The sequence below is a fragment of the Phacochoerus africanus genome, chromosome 2 (assembly GCF_016906955.1).
Source record: "Phacochoerus africanus isolate WHEZ1 chromosome 2, ROS_Pafr_v1, whole genome shotgun sequence".
In the NCBI taxonomy this organism is placed as follows: domain Eukaryota; kingdom Metazoa; phylum Chordata; class Mammalia; order Artiodactyla; family Suidae; genus Phacochoerus; species Phacochoerus africanus.
In genome coordinates this window covers 19,615,558-19,629,316 of record NC_062545.1, presented here as the reverse complement: position 1 = coordinate 19,629,316, position 13,759 = coordinate 19,615,558, and the positions used below count along the sequence as shown (strand labels likewise).

Sequence of the window (13,759 nt, the reverse complement as noted above, 5' to 3'; positions counted from 1 at the left end):
GCTCTGATTCGACCCCTAGCCTGGGAACCTCCATATGCTGCGGGAGCGGCCCAAGAAATGCCAAAAAGACAAAAAAAAAAAAATCAGAATAAAAACTAAAAGAAAAAAAAAAACTAAAAAATATCAAGTGGAATTATAACATTATAAATAAAAACCCACTTCTTTCATTCCCTCACCCATCTCACTTGCAAAGTATGATAAGAGATTAAAAAATCCACATATAGAAAGTAATTAAAAATTAATGAATTCTGGAATCTCGTCTCAAGTAGAGTTATAATATGATGAGACTATTAAAGTATAAATGTGAAGGGTCCCTTTGGGCATTGTTAATTGCAATGGTTTCCAGTCTTGTATGTCGAGAAACATTTGCTTTGTTCTCTAATCACCACAGTTGTTGATGTTTGGTTGTTATTCACAGAGCAAAAGCGAATCAAAGCAAAAAATAAAACCATATTCTAATTTCACAGAATAGCAGTGTGAGATCAAGCTAACACTAAAATTATACACTTTCATAGCTAAATAAATGTTTTATGTAGGAGTTCCCGTCGTGGCGCAGTGGTTAACGAATCCGACTAGGAACCATGAGGTTGCGGGTTCGGTCCCTGCCCTTGCTCAGTGGGTTAACGATCCAGCGTTGCCGTGAGCTGTGGTGTAGATTGCAGACGCGGCTTGGATCCCACGTTGCTGTGGCTCTGGTGTAGGCTGGTGGCTACAGCTCCGATTCGACCCCTAGCCTGGGAACCTCCATATGCCGCGGGAGCGGCCCAAAGAAATAGCAAAAAGACCAAAAAAAAAAGTTTTATGTAAATTTCATTTTAATAATGATTTTCTTTTGGTAATTTAATAAACAGACATTCCTTACAGTATTACTATATTTATTACTCATCATTACAATTGCTACATTTTAGGGAAAGATAAATTCCAACACTTCAAGTCTCTAAAGCAGATTTTCAGAAACTGAAGAGAGCAAAAGGAACGTAGTAATTAATGTAAGGTGAATTTTTAATACTGGAAGGAAGTTTTAAAATACCTTATATTCCTTCTTCCAAGCTTCAAAGAGATCCATTGAAGTACTTCCTTCATCAATGAATTCAATATCAAATCTATGTGACTTTGCAAATGACAGCAGAGCTTTCATGGACCGCTCTGTCTCACTTACTGCCCACAGGCCGCGACTAGTGGTAGGTATTCGATCATCCACCAGCCCTTCTTCATCTTCTATCATCTCCTCAAATATTGCTGTCTGGCCTTTGACTCTGAAGACGTTTGAGAACAAAGCAACAATAACTGGCAGTGGGTAACAAGTATTATAAAATCCTATCGGCAGAGCTAGTAGGAAAGCAAGGTCAAAAAAATTCCATCAACTTTCAATGTCATGTCTGTAAGATTGTACTTGCAAGTCTTTCTAGCATAATAAAAAATGGCTATAAATTCCAGGCTAATATCTTTCTCTGGGAATTAAAATATTACAAAACACAAATTACCACTACTATCATCTATGCAAGAAAAAACAAAACAATAACCACAAGATAATCTAAACATTCACTATCAATTTCTTTTTTTTTTCCTGAGGCAATCAGAATTTAGCTTTTTCTCAATTTCTGTGTTAGTAAAAAAGGGATAATTTTGCTAATACCACAGTTATATGTACTAAGTAGCTTAATTCCTAACACAAGGATGAAAACTTCAAATTTGTATTGGAAAAAGTGTGTTAATAATGACAGCTAACACTTTATAGACTACCTACCATGTATCAAACATTATGCTAAACAGTGCTGTGCATTTTCTTATTTAATATTCACAAAAAGCTCATTGAGGTAAGTGTCATTACTGTCTTTATTTTACAAATGAGGATACCGAGGCTTAGAGAAGTAACTTGCCCACAATAATGGGAGGGATTTGAGTCCAAAGACTTAAGCGTCTGTGTTCTCCCCTAAATTATTCCTCATTACTACATTACTCACTTCTACATGACATTAGCATTTGGTGGTAACCTCTGCAGGTGAAACTGAGAATGCTAAGTGATTAAATGCTAAAATTTGCTAAACTGATTTAGTAAGAAAAAAAAAAAAAAGAAATGTTACTGTGAGTAAAAGATAGTCCCATAAATTAAAACACCAAGTCTTATAAAATGTTTCATTTTCCTGATGGGAAATAATCAGAGAACTTACGTGTGAGAAAACAGCTTTGATTCGTACTCTGTGAACAATTCATCAGCCTTACAAAAGACACAGCTGGAAAAGAAGAAATTATCAGAGAAATATTCAAAAACATAACCAGCAATCAGGTAACATCTAAAAGAGACTTAATATTTTATACTTCACATTTTCTCTACAATAGGTATGTCATTACATGGTCTTTAGTAGGTGGTCCTAGAGAAATTGTTTTTAAAATTAGATTAATAATATATCTCTACTTCTGTCTGAATTCAAATGAAAAAAGTTTTATTGTGGAAGCCACTGCTTTTTCTCTCAGAAGAAATCCAGCTCAACAGAAGGATGCCATTTCATGATATGATTTCTCCCACTACCTACCAGTTGAGAGGAAGTCTGGCTGGTCGGAGATGGCAAATTGTTGCAGATTCAATAACATGACGAGATGGAGGTCCCTCCAGATTTTTTACAGCCTCCCTTACTTGCTTCTGGAACTTACTTAGCTCTTCCATTTGTGTTGTAAGTAAGAACTGAAGACCTCTGCAGTCATGGAACCTGATTTCCATCACCAGCACCACAAAACAAAGAAAAAAAATAGTAGGTCAGTTTCCTAAAGATTAAGAAAGTGGCTGGCAAGGCATTGAACAAACTGTGCAACGTTTCACTAGTCACATCTGAGGGAGTTTACCTTAGGAGTGTATTCAATTGGTATCTACTATAAAGCAAGGGATAACAACATTGGATTGTCTACTATAAAAGGTAACAAAGAATCCTACTAGTTTCTGTCCTTGGAACTGAGAAATGGTATGCGAAACCTATCTCTGTCTCCGCTGTTTCTGAAAGATCAGGATTGCCACATTCCTTCTAATGCTGACTGACCACAGACGGCTCTCCTGACATCCATGTTCTATGTGGAGGGGTGACTGCCAGATGAAAAGAAAAGAGAAAATTGAGAAGAAAAGGAGCCAATGGCATTCCCGTCATGACTCAATGGTTAATGAATCTGACCAGCATCCATGAAGATGCAGATTCAATCCCTGGCCTTGCTCTTTGGGTTAAGGAACCAGCATTGCTATGAGCTGTGGTGTAGGTCGCAGACGTGGCTCAGATCCTGTGTTGCTGTGGCTGTGGTGTAAGTCAGCAGCTACAGCTCTGATTCAACACCTAGAGTGGGAACCTCCACAGGCCGCAGGTGTGGCCTTAAAAGGAAAAAAAGAAAAAAGAAAAGGAGCCAAGAGTTATATTCTATATTACAAGGGAATTATATATACATATATGCATTTTATTAAGCATTTATTAAATGCCAGGCACTTTGCCAAGCATTTCTGCACAGCCTCAATAGATTCCATTGTGCCCACACATTGTAGGTGAAGTTGAATGAATTAAAGTAATTTCATTAAAGTTACAAAGTTATTATTAGGTGGCAGAGTGAGAAGTCAAACCCAAACACAATGCTCTTAAGCATTTTGATAAATTATAAATGAAATGGGCCAAGAAAAAAAAATTGTGGATGTGTGTATGTGGATTTATGAAAGGAAAAAGAAGCCTGGAATAATAAGAAATTTAAAAAATGGAAAATATGCAGAAGACTTGTTTGCTTTTTAAGAGTACATCCTTCTTTTCCCTAAAATGCCATACGCCACTCTCTGCAAATTGTTCAAAAGAGCCTGCTCTCCTTTCTAAAAGCCTTCCCCAATATTTCACAATACTAATCTGCTGCTTTCTGTCCATGGAGTTTATTTATGGTTCTTGTCTTCTCATTAAGCTGACTTTTAGAGGGATTACATCTTTTAAGAAAAACCTATGTAATAGACACAGAGTAGCTGCTTAGTAACTTCTAAAAAAATTGACAGATATACTCAAACAAAATTAGGTTAGATGTCAACACTTCTCAAATCTTTTTAATTGTAACTTAGAAATTTAGATTGCTTTTCAAAAATTAAATTTTGAAACAGTGGGAAGAAGTGGTTTTTGGAAAAAAATCTCTCCAGTAACTCATATCTGAGCATATGAGCAGGGGCTGAATAATATTATCATGGATTAGCATTGAACAAATCTTAATGATGTTCTCTATTGCAGGTCCTTTAAATGAAACAGAAGAAAACAATAATATACAACTCAAACATCACTCTGAATGGTAGATACTATTTTAAGTAAGTACTTCATAAATATTAATTTACTAATCCTCACAAAAATGCTGTGTGGTATTACAGACAAGAAATTAAGGCACAGAGAGCTTATAACTTTCCCAAGGTCATAAGCTAATAAGTGACAGAGTTGAGATATGAACACAGGAAGTCTGGCTTGAGAACCTGCCTATACTCTTAATCATGAAGCTACATAGCCTTTTCCAAGAATCATTAATAAGCAAATATAAGTAGTTTGGGTTTTGAGATCTCAGTCTCATTAAAAAACAGAATAGCAATGTTAAGCTCATCTCTGAATATATATAATATAAAAATATTAACTTTAAAAATGTTTTATTACTTTCTCTTTATGTCTAATGTTTTTTTAAAATCATGATTGTGTTATGTTCTATGTTTTTTATTGGTCCTTTACAGCTCTGGGACTTCAAAACATTTAATAGGGGATATGTTCTAATATGAGGATTTACAACTTTTAAAAATAGTTTCTGTATGATTTAAGAAAAAAAATTCAAGATATGCATTTTTTTTTTTTATCAGCTGATTCCACAATGCTGGCAGAATACGTTAGGAAATAGCTTTAAAACTGGATAAAACGAATCATGACTTAAATGACAACTTATCCTGGAACAGCGATTCTTGGGCTTAACAGGGAAAAAGGGAAATGTACTCAAAAGCATAATGTACTGCATATATTTCAGAAATGAGAAGCCCATCGGATTCTGTATGGTGAAAAAGATACAGTATAAGGTACATCCAAGTTGATAAGGACACAAGAAAAATGCAGTATTCTCTCTTTAGTGTGTTAGTAGATACTTGGAAAAGTTTTTAGAAGAGCAAGTGAAAACATTTTAAAACATTTCAAAGAGGAGTTCCTATCGTGGCTCAGCAGAAATGAATCTGACTGATATCCTTGAGGACAGTTTTGATCCCTGGCCTCGCTCAGTGGGTTAAGGATCTAGCATTGTTGTGAACTGTGGTGTAGGTTGCAGATGCAGCTCAGATCTGGTGTTGCTGAAGCTGTGGTGTAGGCCGGCAGCTACAGCTCCGATTCAACCCCTAGCCTGGGAACTTCCATATGCCACGGGTGCGGCCCTAAAAATATAAAACAAATGAAAAAACCAAAAAACCAAAAAAAAAAACCAAACAAACAAAAAAACCAAAGATATTTCCACACTGAATTTTTCACTGAAAACCAACTTTAATCCCAAGGCTGACTTGATACTGGAATGTGATCCAATAAAGATCCTTTCTCTTTTCCTCTACCCACAATCAACAGTTCTGCCAAAATACCTAATTCCCCCACACCCAATTCCTTTGGGTTAAACCACTGAAGGTACTTTTGATAAAGAGTAAATTTGTTTCTTAATAAGAATGATTCGTTTATACCTCAAGTCCAACTTACCAGAGAATGGGGAGTGTTGATGAGAAGATGGGGAAGACAAAGCAGACAGCTCGACAATATAAAACCTGGGCCACTGTGGCGCTATGAACTTAGCTCTCAGCAAGTGAATCACACAGGGAAATATGAATGCCTTACCCCAAGGCCAAAATTCTCCGAAACAAAGTCTATTTCAAAAATTTGCTTTAAGGTGGCCTTAAACAATTTTGTCCAACAAACATACAAAGAAAATGCTTTAAGTAGATTATAAGGAATACAAAAAAAAAAAAAAGCACTAAAAAGAGAACACTTTAAAGTGACTAATATATCGAAAAAAAGGTTTCCCTTTTAGACTTACACTTATGTTTTGGTTTGAAATAGACTCTTAATGATATGTAAGATCCAGATGTTTGTAACTATATGTTCTGATATTTAATTGTAACTTTTAATATCAAGCCATCTGAATATTTGGGGTGATTACTCATATAATTATTCTAATTTGTAATATTTTCTTACTTCTCTGACATAGAAAGCTTGCCAGTTTGTTGCTTGTAGTTGCTGGTTATTTCATTTCGCACTCTTTGAACAAGCTCTTCTTCAATACCAAATTCTATTGCTCTGTGGATCACATTCAGCCACCAAGGAGAATTAGAATAAATCTGTAAACAGACAACAACTAATCAATTAATTTTTTTTAGTACTCACTGTGTTTCTATCACTAGAAAGCGTTCTGTGAAAAATCCAAAGGAAGCAATAAATGCCATTCTCAAGGGAATTACAATAGTGGGGAGAAAAAGTATACATACTCCATACACAATGGATGAGTATAACTTTTGCATATGTAATTAAAGAGAACACTTGTTTCCTAACTACTCTGGATGAGTGAAAATTTGTTGAATGTACCTGTATAATAAAGCTGTGCTAAAAATACTATACCAAAATGAAAATTCAGTACTCGTTCTATCTATATGAAAAGGTAACAGGTTTCTTTCTCAGAATAATAAAAAAAGACATTATGCTTATCTTCAACTAATCGAACCAGATTCTACTCAATGAATAATCTATAATAACTAGTAAAATTAAATGCCTAAATACTAAATAACTAATGACTCAGGAAGAATAAAATGGGGAATAACTGGTAAAGATTGGAAACTAAAACACAGTGTACTCTGCATAGCCTCCTCTTTAGGCTCTGCTACTGATTTCATGAAAGATATTTTAGAAACGACAAGTGGCACGTATTCCATAAGAAAAATACCTGTGGCTCTAATAATGTTCTGACATCTTAAAAGAAGAGATTTTAGAAACATATATCTAAGATCAAAATAGGTTATGGAAGTCTCTACTTTCTTCAAAAGACAACTTGTTATGAGGAAGCCCATTATAGCTTAAAAGAAACAAAAGAGAATAACTTTAAAAATGGGTGATTTACCTATGCATCTGTTCATTTAATCAATAAACACCATTAACAGCAAATAAACTTTTATTGTGGCCCAGGTACCATATTAGGCGCTAAGAATTCTGAGATGAATAGGAAAGTTCAAGTTTCTCCCCAGAACAGAACAAAAACCAAAATGCTACATGGAGACAAGCCCAAGTAAGGAAAGTTACACTGTGGCCATACCTTTCTCTGGAGATCACGTATGGTCTGCTGCACAGGCAGCAAAGCTTGCTGTGCTTCAGCAACCTCTGTATTGCACTTGCTCATATAATGCTCTCGCAGTTGTTTGGCCTGTGTTGAAACAGGAAACAAGTATAAACTTTCACTCCAGGTCTAAAAAATAATTTAGTTAAGATGAGCTTGTTTTATTTATTTAAAGCCTCAATTTGATTTAAGCATAAAACTCTACAAGTGTACTGGAGAGAACATTAAAGCCATGCTAGAAATTCCAAAGATGTATATTGAAGACACTTCACCGTAAGTCACCCTCACTTAACATTTATCGGTTAAGTCATACAATCTAATAAATTCTAAGAATTTGCTCCCCAAATTTCTAATTTCCATTTTTTTAATTAAAAAAAGAGAGAAGAGCAGTAATGTTTCAAACTATGAGGCAAAGCAAGGGTACCTTTCAGAATTTCTTATCTGATTCAGTTATTGTAACTTCCTGGAATTACTCTGGTTTAGAAAAAATACAGGAGAATATACATTAATACAGATTTTATAGACTGAATTCTGTTTCCCCAAAATCTATATGATGAAGCCCTAGCCCCCAGTGTGACTGTATTTGGAGACAGGGTCTTAAGAAAGCAATTAAATGAGTAAATGTAGTTAAATGATGAGGGGAGAGCCCTAACTCAATTATGCCTGGTGTCCTTAAAAGGAAAGACACCAGGGATACAAGCACACAGAGAAAAGGCCATGTGAGGACACAGTGAGAAGGCAGCCACCTATCTGCAAGCCAAGGAGAGACTTCTCAGGAGGAACCAATCCTGACACCTCCTAGACTGCCAGCCTCCAAAACTGTGAGAAGTAAATTTTTTAAAATTAAAAATAGTTAAATTCAATTTATTTAAACCAAAAAACCCCCAACAGTTTACCCATTTCTCCCACTCCTAACCCCTACATCTTAAAACTACCAGTGTGGTCTCTTGTCTATGAGCATGGTTTTCCTTTCTTTCTTTTCTTCCTCCCTTCCTACTTTCTTTCGCCTCCCTCCCTCCCTTTCTCTCTCTCTCTCTTTTTTTTTTTTTGATTCCACACATAAGAGAAATCACACAGTATTTATCTTTCTCTGACTTATTTCACTTAGCACATAATACCCTCAAGGTCCATCCATGTTGTTACAAATGGCAAGGTTTCATTCCTTTTTGTGGATAAATAATGTTTCATGTATATGACATCTTCTTTATCCGTTCACATGTCAATGAACATTTAGGTTGTTTCCATATCTTAGCTATTATAATTGATGTTTCAATGAACATAGAGGTATATATATCTTTTCAAGTTAGTGTTTTAGTTTTCTTTGGATAACTATCCAGTAGTGGAGTTGCTGAACAACACTGTAACTCTAGTTTTAGATTTTGGAGGAAGCTTCATATTATTTTCCATAGTGGCTATACCAATTTATATCTTCATCAACAGTACACAAGGGTCCCCTATTTCCTCATCCTCATTGACACTTTTTATGTCTTATCTTTTTGACAACAGCTACTCTAGTAGGTGTGAAGTGATATATCTCATTGCAGTTTTGATTTGCATTTCCCTGATAATTAGTGATACTGAACACCTTTTCATATACCTGATGGCTGTCTGAAGGTCTTTGGAAAAATGTCTATTCAGATCCTCTGCCTATTTTTTAACTTCCTGATGAGGCATTAACATCTAAACCCTCAATAAGGGGTTAATATTCAAAATATATAAATAGCTCCTACAATTCAATATCAAATAAACAAACAACCCAACCGAAAAATGTGCAGAAGACCTGAGTAGACACTTTGCTAAAGAAGACATAGAGATGGCTAACAAGCACATGAAAAGATGCTTGGCATTTCTAATTATTAGAGAAATGCAAATCATACAAGAAGATATCTCACACATGTCAGAATGGCTATCATCAAAAAGTCTACAAATGCTGGAGAAAATGTGAAGAAAAGGGAACACTTGCATACCATTGGTGGGGATGTAAACTGGTGCAGCCACTAAGGAAAACAGTACAGATGTTCCTCAAACAATGAAATATAGAACACAGGATTCAGTAATTGCACTCCTGGTTATATAGCTGGAAAAAATCCTAAAACACTAGTTAGAAAAGATACATGCACCCCAATGTTCATAGCCGCACTATTTTCAATAGCCAAGACAAGGAAACAACCAACTGCCAGTCAAGAGGTAAATGGATAAAGAAGATATGGTATATATTTATAATGAAATATTATTCAGTAGTCATAAACAAAGAATAAAATTCTGCCATTTGCAGAAACATGGATGGACCAAGAGAATATTATACCTAGTGAACAAGTCAGACAGAGAAAGACAATTTATATATCACTTATATGGAATCTAAAAAATAATACAAATAAATGTATATGCAAAACAGAAACAGACTCACAAATGTAGGAAAAAAACTTGTGGTTACCAAAGCAAAGAGGGGAGGGGAGAGGTTCAAATTAGGGTTAGGGATTTAACATATTCAAACTACTGTGTATACAACAGATAAGCAACAAGGATATATTATAGAGCAAATGGAATTATAGCCATTATCTTATAACAACTTAAAATGGAGTATAATTTTAAAAATATGGAATCACTATGCTATATGTCTGAAACTAATATAATATTGTAAATAAACTATATTTCAATTAAAAAAAAGAGACTGTCCTTTCCCTATTGTATAATCGTGGTTCCCCTTTTTTAAATTAATTGACCATGTATGGGTGGGTTTACTTCTAGGCTCTCTCTGTTCTGATCCACTGATCTATGTGCCTGCTTTTATGTCAACACCATACAGTTTAGTTTTTTTTTTTGTTTTTTTTTTGTCTTTTCTAGGGTCACACCTGTGCCATATGGAGGCTCCCAGGCTAGGGATGTAACAAGAGCTGTAGCCGCTGGCCTACGTCAGAGTCACAGCAATGCCAGATCCAAGACGCATCTGCAACCTACACCACAGCTCACAGCAATGCCGGACCTTTAACCCTCTGAGTGAGGCCAGGGATTGAACTCCACAACCTCATGGTTCCTAGTTGGATTTGTTAACCACTGAGCCATGACGGGAACTCCAACACCATACTGTTTTAACTGCTATAGTTTTACAATATGGTTTGAAACCAGGGCATGATGCTTGTACCTTTGTTCTTCTTTCTCAAGATTGCTTTGGTTATTCATGGTCTTTTCTGGTTTCACACAAATTTTTGGAATGCTTTTTCTATTTCCATGAAAAATACTATTGGGGATTTTGACAGGGATTGCATTGAACCTGGATTTTGCTTTGGTAGCATGGGAATTTTAACAATAATAATTCTTCCAGACCACCATGAGTGTGATAAATAAAATTTATGTTCTTTAAGCCACCTGGTCTGTGGTATTTTTGTTATGGCAGCCCTAGAAGATTAATATAACAAGGATTTAAAATTTGTTTCCTTTTCAACTTTTCAGGACCAAAAGCATCACATTATTTGCAAGTATTAGAAGTAATGACTTTTTTTTTTTCTTTTTAGGGCCACACTACAGCATTTGGAAATTCCTGGGCTAGGGGCTGAAATGGAGCTGCACCTGGATTTCAGCCTACTCCACAGCCACAGCAATGCCGTATCTGAGCTACATCCATTACGTTGCAGCTTGCAGTCACACCAGATTCTTAACTCACTGAGCAAGGCCAAGGATCAAACCTGCATCCTCATGGATACTCTATTGGGTTCTTAACCCACTAAGCCATGATGGGAACTCTAGTACTGAAAAATTTTATTCTTATAAGTTTCCATTAGGAAACATAGGAAAATTCTTCACTTTCATCCATTTTACTGAAATACTTAACTGAACTTTTGGAACTATTTTATGAATGAATAGAGGGGATCAGAGGCAACATGGGATAGTGGGAGAAAAAGTGGAAAGACTGCTAAACTGGAAATTCCAATGCTTCCAGTGAGTAGTGGGTAGAGCCATATGAAATTGCCAACACTAAACCATTTTTGACTTACCAATAATGGCAATTTCATTAGGTCAACCAAATAGATACATCTCCTTCAACTAGGCATTTGACTTCTTTAGGCTTCAGTTACTTCATTTGCAAAAGGCGGTGGGTTGAATTAGATTTCTCAGATCTTATCCACTTTGAAATACTGTGGCTTCAAATACCATGAGCATTAGGCAAAGTAATAAAGTCTCCTTGGGAATACATCTACAATAGTATGAACCCTCCTCCTCATGATGCACTTTCCCCTTTCCTGTCACAACCTTCCATTTTTATTAAAATCCCAGCTATAACTAATTGGTCATTAGTGCTGTCTGCTACTAGGACTGCTTCCCAGAGAGCTTCTTGTCACTGAAGACATTTAAACAGAGTGACTGAATATACATAAGGATTAGATGCTTGGGAATAAAATTTCACTTGAAAATTTCCAACACTTAGACTTCTCTCTAGCATTAAGAATGGGCTTGGAGTTCCTGTCGTGGCGTGGCAGAAATGAATCCAACTAGGAACCATGAGGTTGTGGGTTCGATCCTTGGCCTTGCTCAATGGGTTAAGGATCCGGCGTTGCCATAGCTGTGGCATAGGCTGGCAGTAACAGCTCCGATTAGACCCCTAGTCTGGGAACCTTATATATCAGGTGCGGCCCTAAAAAAGACCAAAAAAAAAAAAAAAAAGAATGGGCTGTACATAATTATATAATATCATTGTTTATCCTATTGATTCAAATAAAAGCTCTGTTTATAGGTTCCAACATATAACAACATATCATACATAACCACTACTCTTGCTTTCAGGTTTGCCATCTCTCTTAGATCTTTAACAAGGCAAAAATCCATGGGGAATTGGCATAACAGGCATATTAATAAGAATTTATAATATCACTCTTTCTCAATGAGAAGGAATACTCATTGCAGAGGGAACCTCTTTGAGAGGACATAAGAAATACCAGTGAAAATCTGAGTTTACTTATTGCCTTAAATAAGATGCAGAAATGTGAAGAAAGTACAAAACTTTTTATTTTTATTACATCTTTTGTCACAAGATCAACAATTACCTCCTTTAATTTGCTGTTTATTTATATCCTATGCTGTTGAATAGCCAACAGCCATAATATCTACAATGAGCACTTATCATATAGCTGTAAGCAGATCATCAGAGAAACAAAAGAGTTTGGAGTCACAGTATTCTATGCCACCCAAAGTCACCAGAGCAGTTTGGAACACCAAAGGTGCAAGAAAACATGGTTACCTTCATATGTCCTAGGACGTATCATTTAGGTGGAGCATGAAGTCTTAAAAAAACTTCTTCTATAGACTGAATGAAAAAAGTAATAATTACCTCTTCTTCAAGCCTGCCATCTCTCAGGGTAGGAGGTATCCCTGGGTGCTTGGCCATCAACAGTTCCATCAAGTTATGGGTAGCATGAAGCCTCTACAAACACACAAAAGGCAACTGTTATGACAGCCAATGCAGTGAACTGTACAGGGAAAATCTACTATTACTAAGGCATACAGAGCACTAATTCCACACTGAAGATGGAACCACCAAATACTTTTCTAAAACAATTTGAATATTAACTTTCTCAGAGAAAACCAGCTGAGTTTCATGGTAATTATGTTAATTCATAACGACACAAATTTTTAGATTAAAAATATAGTCTCATGAAACATGTCTATGTATTTAACAGAGTAGGTAATATAGATAAATTTCTCTTATACATGCATTTGTCTCTGTGGGGAAATATGAGTATGCCATGTAAATCTAGTAAAGCAGAAAGGCTGACCGCATAGACCTGATTTCTCTTCTCCTAGGAGATGAATCTGGATGAGCCTATCAATTATACTGTGATAAAAACAAGGATAATGAAATACCTAAGAAAACAGGATCTGGATCTGGATCTCTTGAACTTAAGCACTGAAAAGGGGAGGAACGGAAGTGAAGATGGTGTAGAATAAAGAAGAAAACGCCATCTTAAATCTCTTTATTAAATATAAGACAGACATCCCACTGTTTGAGGCTCCCTTTGGAGTCAAGGGTTATGAGAAAAAATAGAGTGAAATAGTGTCTGTCTAATTTGAGTCTTTATTTAGGAAGATGCTAAAGGATGATTGGGAAAGATCTGATTTGGTGCTAGTGATTGGAGACCATGAAGGGTTACTCTGGCCATGAATTACAGGCCACAGTACAGATCTTTGTAGAGTCAAGTTTTGAAGAGTTATCTCAAATGTCTTAGGTCTTTCTATCATGCCTTCATAGATAATAAAATGGCAGAAACTCAGCTCCTCTCCTCTGTGTGCACTTGTGGGAGCGGACTTCTGTTGCTTTCTGAACAATGTGGTGGATTGGGCTGGGGTGGTGGTGGGGATACTTATCTCTCTCCATCCCCTTACACATTTTATCCCAACAGAGCAGTAGCTAATCTGACTGGAAAGAGCAAGACATTTGGTGGCC

At 36.0% G+C, this 13,759-nt stretch overlaps 1 protein-coding gene across 5 annotated transcripts in view; it reads right to left on the bottom strand.

Moving 5' to 3' along the window:
• SHPRH (SNF2 histone linker PHD RING helicase) overlaps positions 1-13,759 on the bottom strand; it is an 82,294-nt gene that overhangs the window by 28,181 nt on the left and 40,354 nt on the right. For all 5 annotated transcript variants that reach the window (XR_007133506.1, XM_047769992.1, XM_047769991.1 and 2 more), the window contains 6 exons: positions 12,647-12,739; positions 7,303-7,410; positions 6,195-6,337; positions 2,535-2,708; positions 2,172-2,234; positions 1,031-1,256 (listed from right to left, as the gene is read on the bottom strand). Coding sequence is in view for 4 of the 5 variants with exons in the window: in XM_047769992.1 (XP_047625948.1) it covers positions 1,031-1,256; positions 2,172-2,234; positions 2,535-2,708; positions 6,195-6,337; positions 7,303-7,410; positions 12,647-12,739 (807 nt within the window). In the remaining variant the exon portion in view is untranslated. The remainder of the gene's footprint in view (positions 1-1,030; positions 1,257-2,171; positions 2,235-2,534; positions 2,709-6,194; positions 6,338-7,302; positions 7,411-12,646; positions 12,740-13,759) is intronic.